General features: G+C 36.7%; 1 protein-coding gene across 1 annotated transcript in view; it reads left to right on the forward strand.

Moving 5' to 3' along the window:
- LOC148022532 (ethylene-responsive transcription factor WRI1-like) overlaps nt 1-3,106 on the forward strand; it is a 34,113-nt gene extending 31,007 nt beyond the window's left edge. Inside the window, exons 6-7 of the mRNA XM_087696559.1 lie at nt 2,682-2,752; nt 2,922-3,106. Coding sequence (XP_087552685.1) covers nt 2,682-2,752; nt 2,922-3,106 — 256 coding nt within the window. The remainder of the gene's footprint in view (nt 1-2,681; nt 2,753-2,921) is intronic.
- Nucleotides 3,107-9,726: the final 6,620 nt, after the last annotated feature.

The following is a 9,726-nucleotide window of genomic DNA, read 5'->3' on the forward strand; positions in this document are numbered from 1 at the left end:
ATACCTGTAGAGTTTTGTGAAGAGAATCTTAGGGCTTTGGTAAAACAAGCTCTGCTCTCATGAAACACATGAATCTCTCTCTGTGCTTGTGCAAAGCAAATGAAATTTTACAAGGTTACAGACATGGCAAGAAATAGTGAGGCTGTAAAATTTCGTCAGGAAAGAAGAAGTGGGGAAAGAGATATGACAAATTTGAGTTCCGCCTAAAAAAGAGGGGGAAACTGAAAAGGGGAGAAAAGAAAAGTCAAACATAAAAAATAAGAAAATGAAAATTCGAGGCACAAACTTCCAAGAAGTGACAACTTTGTACTCCCCTTTTCCCTTATTTTATTGCTGAGGGAAGATTTGGTCCAAGATATGGCTAGAAGATTCATGTTACATGAATCTGGAATCCCAGCTCTCTCATTGGTTAGGCCTATATTTGTTTATTCACTCCTTAAGGGGCAAAAAAGAGAGTCCATATTTCTCCTAATGAATGTCGCGTTCATGACCACACTACACTGTAGATTCTATATTGTACATTCAAACGGTTAGATTAGTTGTCACATATAAAATCCAGATACGATAGCTTATAAAACATACGGTCACCTTCAGACTACAATATCCCCTTGAGGGTTCCCACTCCTCAGTAGAGACCTCCACCCCTTCGCGATAAGCTACAATCAAAGCTTCATGTAACCATTGCATAGACATAAACCATGGCATCTCCTCCATGCCATCGAGATATCAAATCAGTCGATGATGTGTATTACGATAAAATTCCAATAGCACTTCGTCCCAATCTTTCCTGGCTTGCTCGTACCTAGCGAGCCATGTCTCCATGGATGCATGGTGCAATATACAAAAACGATTCACTTTTTCCTCCATTGCAACATCCATCCTTTTTCCTACCCCATTTCCAACCACCACATCTAAGGTCAGTTTATCATCATCCTTCAGCGAGACCATAGCATACTATTGTCTGAATCCACCATTGGTAGCAATTATGAAATATGCACTAATGCCTCTGATACCAGCCAACCTTCAATAATGCTACCTTCTGACCAAGCTCGTTGTCGCACAAAGCCTTTCAAGGTTTTCATGAAGCGCTCCAAGAAAAATATACATCGCGTATGGACGGATCCCGCAAACTACACTTCATCTATAAGATACACCAAGAGGTGGGTTTGTATTGTGAGCATGCTAGTGGTCAGGTACTTCTCAAAGAGACAGACGATCTCCATGGCTACCTACCTTGCGAATTCAATAGAGGATGTCTTGATCTCCGTCTATGAGATCCATTGCACTAAATTTGACAACCTCTGAATCGCCCCGTATATTTTAGGAGTGAGGTATCTTGCGATTGTGATCGATAGTACAAATTCTTACAAATAAAGAAGCATTATGAACACCCTTATAAGTTGTAACATGAGCATAAAGCTTGTGATATTGTGCCCTTCTGAGCTGCAAGAGGATATGGTTCTTTTTAGATTTAATATGTGAGCATTGACCATTGCCTTACTCTTGGGTGTATAGGATTTCCAATAGATTGGAGTTTCTATTAGTTGCTTAGGTCTTGGGTAGTGTTAGACTCTATTTCTCTTTTAGTTCTGCGATGGAAACTGATATATTCAATAGTGAGTGGAAAAAGTGGATGAGGTCAATGGAGCAAACGGAATAGGTAAAAATCAAGGGACCCCCCATGATTTTTGATTTTAAATAGGTGGGAAAACCTTTTGTTAGTCAAAGTCAAAAGTTTAGAAATTTTAGCAAATATTCTAGAAAAACCTTATCTTGGAGTGTTTTGGGTGACTATCAAGCTAAAATGTATCAAGTATTATACATAGGACTATATATTTAATTTTCTAGTTGGAAACTTAGGCCTTCCACTCAAAAAGTCTCCAAAACATAGCCATTGTGCTGAAAGTATCCTCTATATTGTACCTTGGGATAGATGTAGAGAGGGGTTAGTTTACAAGGTAGAAGGCGGTGATGATGTAGGCTTGAGAGTGGTACTATTAGTTGTAATTATAGTAAGAAAAATTGTAATCATTGTTGCAAATAGTAGTGGTGGTGACACTGATGACTCTATTGTAAAAGGGATGGTATGAGGATGGTACAATGGTAGTGGTAGCATTGTACTAGTAAATATAGGATTGTTAGTAATAGTGGTAGTGGTAGTAGTAAGCATAGTTAAAATTTTAGTAGAAATGGATGTGGGCATGCTTGTCACCATGGTGATGGTCATAATCATAGCAATTGTGTTCATAATTATTTTATTGATAATTGTGGTTCTTGTCATCATGCTTGTGGTGGTAGTGGTAGTGGTAGTGGTAGTGGTGATGATACTAGTGTGGTAGAAGTAGTACTTACAAAAAAATTTGTGTTGCATTGCATATTATAAGTAATTATGCATTGCTAATTTTGTTACTTCAACCAATGCTCCTTTTACTAGAATAATAGAGACAATAAAAGTGTATAGCCTAGGTAGAAAACATTTGTTTTCCATTCTCAAGGTGTTGTGTATAGAGCAAAGTATTAATAAACGAGTCAATGACACATATTGTTGAAAATCATAGAAGAAACATATATCTACACACACTAGTAGCTTTGCAATGTATTATTGAAATATATTAAAGTCGTAGAATCAGACATTTGTGGGTTTGGAACCATTACTCATATTCCATATGGTCACATGACAGACGTTCTAACAACAGATGGTGTGCTAAAATAGGAAAATTTGAGAACAAAGATATCCACCTAGGATGCTATGGTAACACACTTGCCTTTATTTTCTTAGTTGTGATAATTTTATAAAGCCTCCTTACTATAAAAATGGTAAGCATTTTGTTTGTTTGTGAAAGAAAATAGGTTCTTTTTAATATTGACAATTTTGAAACTTAGACATGAATGAAACTTTTACCTTTTCAAATGTTCTACAGAAACTCCAGAAGAAGCTGCAAAAGCATATGACAAAGCAAGCATAATCTTGAGAGGACCAAATGCACCTACCAATTTTAATCATGTGTATCCAGACTTGCTTGAAGCTCATATGAAATTCCAACCAACGATCTACAAAGATGCCATAAATCTTTTAGAAAATTTTCAGATCAGAAAGAAAAAATGAGATGGTTAGAAAGATGGCATGACAATATATTTTTATTTCACGAGAAAAATAAAATAGAAAGATGTCATGACAATCTTGGTTGATGTTATGATACATTGTGCTTCCATGAAAATATTTTTGTCTACCTACAATAGAAAGAATAGTAAGAGAAATGGACCTTGAATACAAATCTTTCTTTTTTAAGGCATTGTCAAAAAGAATAATCCCTTAACTTCAACTAGTTTAAATAGTGAGTGTACTCTAAAAGTGAAATTGTATACGATTTTGATACTTTCTATTCATGTTGATATATATCATTTCTATGGTTTGAAAAATAAACGCAAGGGCTTTTTGGAATACTTGTCTCATGAATTTGAGCACGTTCTTTATGGCCATGATTTTTTGAGTTAACATAACATTGAGAATTCATCCACTTCTAAGGATAAGAGAATAACTTATACTTTTGATCTTTTGAGGAGCTCAATTGTCATACTTACAATCACACCTTCATAGAAAGGATAGAAATGTATGAGAATTTGAAACACTACCTTTATTGAAATTTAAGCATAATAGTATGCCTTCTATCAATTTACATAAAACATTTACTGGAGATTAGTAACTAAACACTCTTAGGATGAGCTACTAATTTGTAGAACTAGTACATTAGAGCTTGACTGAAGGCCATTAGTCCCTTCATGTGGGAAATGAACTTTCCCAAGTCTTCCCCTTGTATTCTAAGTTGAAAAACTCTATTTCGAGGGAGATTTTGGAGTTATTTCCTCTTGCGCCATACAATTCCTTGAGCTCATCCCAGTTCTCCTTTGAAGTTGTAAGTTGATCAATGTGGTGGATTCGGGATTCGTGTAGGTGCAACATTATTACTGTTTGAGCTCTTTCATAATCTTCTATGTCTATATGAATGGATAGATTAATGGCCTTGGTCCCTTTGATGAAGAGCTAGTAACACCTCTCCATCATTTTATATTTCACTAATACTTGCCATGGGTGAAAGTCTCTCCCAATGAACTTACATATTTGAGGTTTTACATCAACATAGGCCATGATAGGAAGGTCTTACCGATTGCACAGGGAAATGGAAGTGTCTAACCCTTTACAATGTGGGCAATAAGAGTGGAAGAAAATGAAATGATGTTTAAATCAAATGAGGAATAGGCTAAAAGTGATTAAGAAATCAGCAAGACCACTTATGGAGAGGAGGTAAACTGGTCTATGTGTTTATATAAAACACATAACCTTACAATGGTCAAGAGAGAGAGAGAAGATTATAGTTAAGAGCTTAGTGAATATGCTTAAGATCTAAAAACCTTTAGATTACTATGAATAACTAGCAAGCAATGATAGCCAGATTGATGATGAGTAGTGTTTAAAAACACTAATATCTAAGCTTAGTAAAATGCTTGCGCTCGAATTTTGATTAAATGGCAAGCTTGAGAGTCACATTTGGGACAAGAAGATCTAAGTATTGAGTCTCTAGATTTGCAATGAACTTGAATTTTTCTCACTTAGTGACTAGAATCATTGTTAATGACTTCATTAAGAAGAAAAACAAAAAACTTAAGCTTCAAGCTTTTGGCTATGGTTGCTACATAGGGTGATAATAAGGGTTAGTCCATAGTGGCCAATAGAGAATGAATTTTTGTAGGCCCTCTTAGAGGGAGATAACCTTCTTAGGGGGCTCCAAATGCCTTATGAAATCCCATTCAATGAAGCTCCTAGAGAGAGTTTTAGTAGGTCATTTTTTTAGTAGCAAAAATAGCACCAGATTTGGGTTATTTTACAATGCCAGCCCAGAGAGTGCACAATGTGGTGGATTAAAGTGACAAATACAAGTATCTAGAAAAGACCATGAGTTGAAATGCCCTCCTTTGGCCACACCAACTCTTCCAAGATTTGTAGTTCTAGAACTACCTATGGAGGTTAGAAGGTAAGATGAAAAATAGAACTCTCATGTGCTCTTAGGGTGAGATGAGGTTAAGCGAAGCTAAATGGATCACAGATAGCTATGATATCATGGTGGAATGTTAGAGTTGCAACATAGAGCAGTGTGCACAAGAGGGAGAAGAGAGCTCACAAAGGACAATAAGAATATATTTCTTATTTAGTTGCTCGTGAAGTACAACTAGTACACTCTCTCTTCTACACTGAGAGTGACCCTTAGGGTTGTTTATATGGCCACTTGAAGTTAGGTTTAGGATTTATCTTGTCCTCTAGTCTATTCACACCTCACCTTCCCTCATACACCATTGCTTACATAGGGTTCTAATGCTATACTTCTAACACGCTACATGCTCTAACACCATGATTATTATATAGCATTGAATCCTTCAAAGTATGTATTTGGGGTTTCTTGTGGTTACTATTGGGTCATATTATGAGTGGATTTGGAACTATTATTGATCTTAAAATGTAGCTATTATTGTCACAATGCGTCCACTCGCTAGTCCTAGAGAAGTCCACAATTTGGTTTCATCTATGGGTTATTATGGGAGGCTTATCAATGCATTGGTTGAGTGCTCATTACCCTTGACAAATCTTTTGTCACAAAGCTATAGTTTTGAGTGGATTGAACCATGAAAAGTGGTGCTTGAGGATGTGAAGATGGAATTATCTAAAAATTAGTGTAAAGGCTTCAAAAAGGAGTGAAGTTTTATATATCTTCATGTTTGCAACAAGACATGATATATATTTGTTGCCTATCCAACATTTGGAAGCTGTGACTATACCATGCTATCACTTTTGTAAGCTATGAGTTTGGTATTTCAAAGCTTTGATACAATTATTTAGGGAAGGTTTTTTTGGCTATGGTATTCACCATTAAGAAGTTTAGACATTACATTTTTTAAAGAAGGTGGTGTTTTTCACCAAGACTGAGAGTTATGCCTATTGTTGAATAAACTTCAACGTCTTGATTTCCTAGCCAAGTGGCTAATATCTTTGCAAGAGTTTGATTATTTGATTCGGAGCAAGCCTCCAAATTTACATGGAATTGTTGAATGTTTAGTAGATTTTGGTGAGCCTAAGGAGGAGTGGGCTGATATCATTGATTGTAAGAATCCTTGTAAGATTGATGGAGCCTCAATCCTATCGTGCTATGATTCCATTATATTATCTTTCCATAGGAAACTTGGTAGAAAATCTTTCCAAGTTTCAAAAAAGGAAGATCAAGAAACAAGCATTTTTCTTTTCTCTAATAGCTAGTGTCTTGTACAAAAAGGGAGTGGATGAGGTATAACATCGTTGCATGATGCATGATGATGTGCCATCTATTTTCAAAGAGTGCCATGATTCACTATGTGGGGGTCATTTTTCTAGATATCTCATTGCCTAGAAGGCTTTGCATGTAGAATATTGGTGCTCCGTAGTTTTCCAAGATGCCTTTAAATATGTAAAGCATTGTGATATTTGTCAGAGGTATGACGCTAGAAAAACTCGTATTAACTCCATTCTAGTGATCTTGTCCTTTGTAGGACATTGATTTTGTTGGATCTATGCATTCTTTGTCTACAAAACAAAATCAATATATTATTGTGGTGATAGACTACTTTACGAAGTAGTTGGAAGCTCATGCTATGATGAAGAGGATGATGCCAAGAAAATAGTGAGTTTCATCCCAGAGAAAATCACTTATCAGTTTGGTTCACCCAAAGAGCTTGTGTTTGATTGAGGAACATAGTTCTTGAATAATGACATATGCCATACAAGCATTGAATAAAACTCTAAAGATTAAACATAATAAAACGACACCTTATAATGTCAAAGAAAATGGATAGATAGAGAGTACTAATAAGCATCTTGTGGGAATTTTGCTCAAGATTGTATTATGTTGAAAGATAAGCACAGGAACCCTCCTAGGGAGGATAAGGGTAGCTAGGTGTAAAAGGGTTGGTGGACAGGGGAAACTCTAACCCTAACTCCTCCAGTATCTATATAAACAGCCTAAAGTGCACACTCAATGTAGAGGAGAGTGTTCATTTTTTCAATGTTTGGTCATTAACGGTGATTTTAATCACTGAGTCAACTCTTTCTGAGTCAATTACGGATCTGGGAACTTTATCTCAGAGGTTATTGTACTTGGAAGGTCATCATCAAGCTCATCAAGACTGACATCTACCATCTCTAGCAACATGAGCTATAGATGAGTGCTTGTAAGCACTAAGGCACATTGCTTAATCAACATTGCTGCTAGTACTTACACAATCTAACTGTTTTTATCGAAAAATTAAAACAACTGAGTGCTTTACTTCATGTTGTAAGGCTATGTGTACAATCATAAACACATAGACTGTCATACCCTAAACTTGTATTGCATGTCTTGTGTGGCTTTTTTCAAGTACATTGGTCAATGAAATCAGAGGGATTAGTGTCATTGGACTCTCCTCGGGACTCATCAACAACAAGCATGAAATGATAGACCATCCTTGTCCAACACAAGGTTCATCAACTAAGCCATACCACAAGGAGCCCGAAGTCTAGTATAGGTCACATCATTGAAGCCTAAAAAGACCATTAAACCTTAGAAGAAGACTGCATATAAGAAAGCACCATCCAAGTCATATTTTGAAATATTACATATGTATGATTTTCAGCCTTTTTCCTCATTACAACTTTGATATCAATTGTTTAATTTGCTTCCACATTCAGTGGCAAGGGACTAGACACTGCCCTTATTCTAACAAGTGGTAAGACCTTCCCAATGGCAACAACATATGCTGATGTCCATCCTCAAATTCGGAAATTTAATGGAAACGATTTCCATCCTTGGTAGGTTTTGATCAAATACAAAATGATGGAAAGAGGATATTGGCTCTTCATAAAGGAACCAAAGTAATTGACCCATCTAATCCCCTTGATGTAGAAGATTATGAACGGGCTCAGGCCATCAAAATGCTTCATTTAGATGAATCCTTAATTCATCACATTGACTAGCTCTTAACTGCAAAAGAAAAATGGGAAGAGCTCAAAAGGCTCTACGGTGCTATAGGGAAGAACTCCAAGATATTTCTCAAGATTGAGCTTTTTAGCTTGGAATACAAACAGGGAGAAGATCTAAGCAATTTCATTTCACATATGAAGAGGCTTATGGCACAGCTTGCCTCCGTTTAGGCACCTATCCATGATGAAGATGCCATTGCCATCTTGCTAAAGTTTGTGAAAAAGGTTTTTCCAACCCTTGTGACTACCCTAACTAATATCCCGAACCCAACTTTAGCAAGTACCATCCAGTCATGCCTATATGAAGATAAGAGAAACCATACTAAAGGGTCTTCAACATTTACTTCCCATGAGCAAGTTTTAGTTCATACAACTTCTACTAAGTGCTCCTTCTGTCACAAAAAGGGGCATATAATGAGCAACTGCTAGAAGAAATATCTTGACAAAATGAGGTGCAATAAATGCTAAAAGATCGGGCATATCAGTAGTAAGTGTCCTAGTATTCCAAAAGTACCTAAGGACTTGGAGGTCAACTTTGCCTCCCAATCCACATGTGAGTGACTCTTTTGAGTCTTTTAACACTCTCTACCTATAACCTTTTCTTGTAGCCTGATTTATAAAGGCATCTCATTGAGAATTAAGGGGAGGCATCCTATTATGTTTTTATCCAATGCCAGCTAGCATTGAGGGGGGGTGTTGAAAGATAAGCATAGGAACTCTCCTTACACTAGAGAGGATAAGGGTAGCTAGGTGTAAAAGGGCTGGAGGACAGGGGAAGCCTAACCCTAACTCTTCCAGTGGCTATATAAACAGCCTAAAGTACACACTCAATGTAGAGGAGAGTGTACTAGTTGTACTTTGAGCAACTGACTAAACAAGATCATGTTACTTGAGCTCTCTCTCTCTCCCTCTTGTGCACACTCTCTCAAGCCTTCTTGCCAATTTTTACCATAGTCTTTGTAGTAGTCTGAGCCCAATGATACTTAGAAAAGTGACTATGAGAGACAAGGATAGGTGTGTCACTCTCGTCGTAAATAATTGGTTGTGACTACTAAACAACATGTGATGAGTATACATGAATACTCTCCTCAGGTAACTCATCACTGCTCTTGTCAAACAACTCTATTTCAATTCCTTGTCCTTCAAGAGTTTTCACAATTTGTCTCTTTTGCTTTATGATGTTGATAATCTCTTCATGAAATTCCCTCTTTGCAATGCCCAACATCTTACCAGGAGTAAACTCCAATTTGCTATTTAAAATCCGATCCTAAACACCTTCTTGAGGTCTATAATATTCTCAATGTCAAAAAAGAATCCATAGCTAGGTTTCTTTTTAGATTGTGTATTTTAGCATTCTCAATGTCAAAAAAGAATCCATAGCTAGGTTCTTTTTAGATTGTGTATTCTACTTTTTCTCCTTGGGCTAAACATCATCCATAACCTACTTTGAAACTAGCCTAGAAGGGAGAGTGGACGTTTCACCCCCTCTAGTATTATTGGATGTACAAGGAGCCTTATCTTCTCGTCTTCTCTTCTCCTCCACCTATAATTCAATTCCTTGGGTCTTTTCCAAAAAGATATAAATCAAGTAAGTGTCGACTAGTGCATCCCAACGAATCTCTCTCTTTATTTTGTGACTTATAGTAGCTACTCTAATTGCTACATCTTTCCCCTATGAGCTATATCCA

The sequence above is a fragment of the Lygodium microphyllum genome, chromosome 16 (genome assembly GCF_053477565.2).
Source record: "Lygodium microphyllum isolate KBCC chromosome 16, Lygodium_microphyllum_v1.1.10, whole genome shotgun sequence".
NCBI lineage: Eukaryota > Viridiplantae > Streptophyta > Polypodiopsida > Schizaeales > Lygodiaceae > Lygodium > Lygodium microphyllum.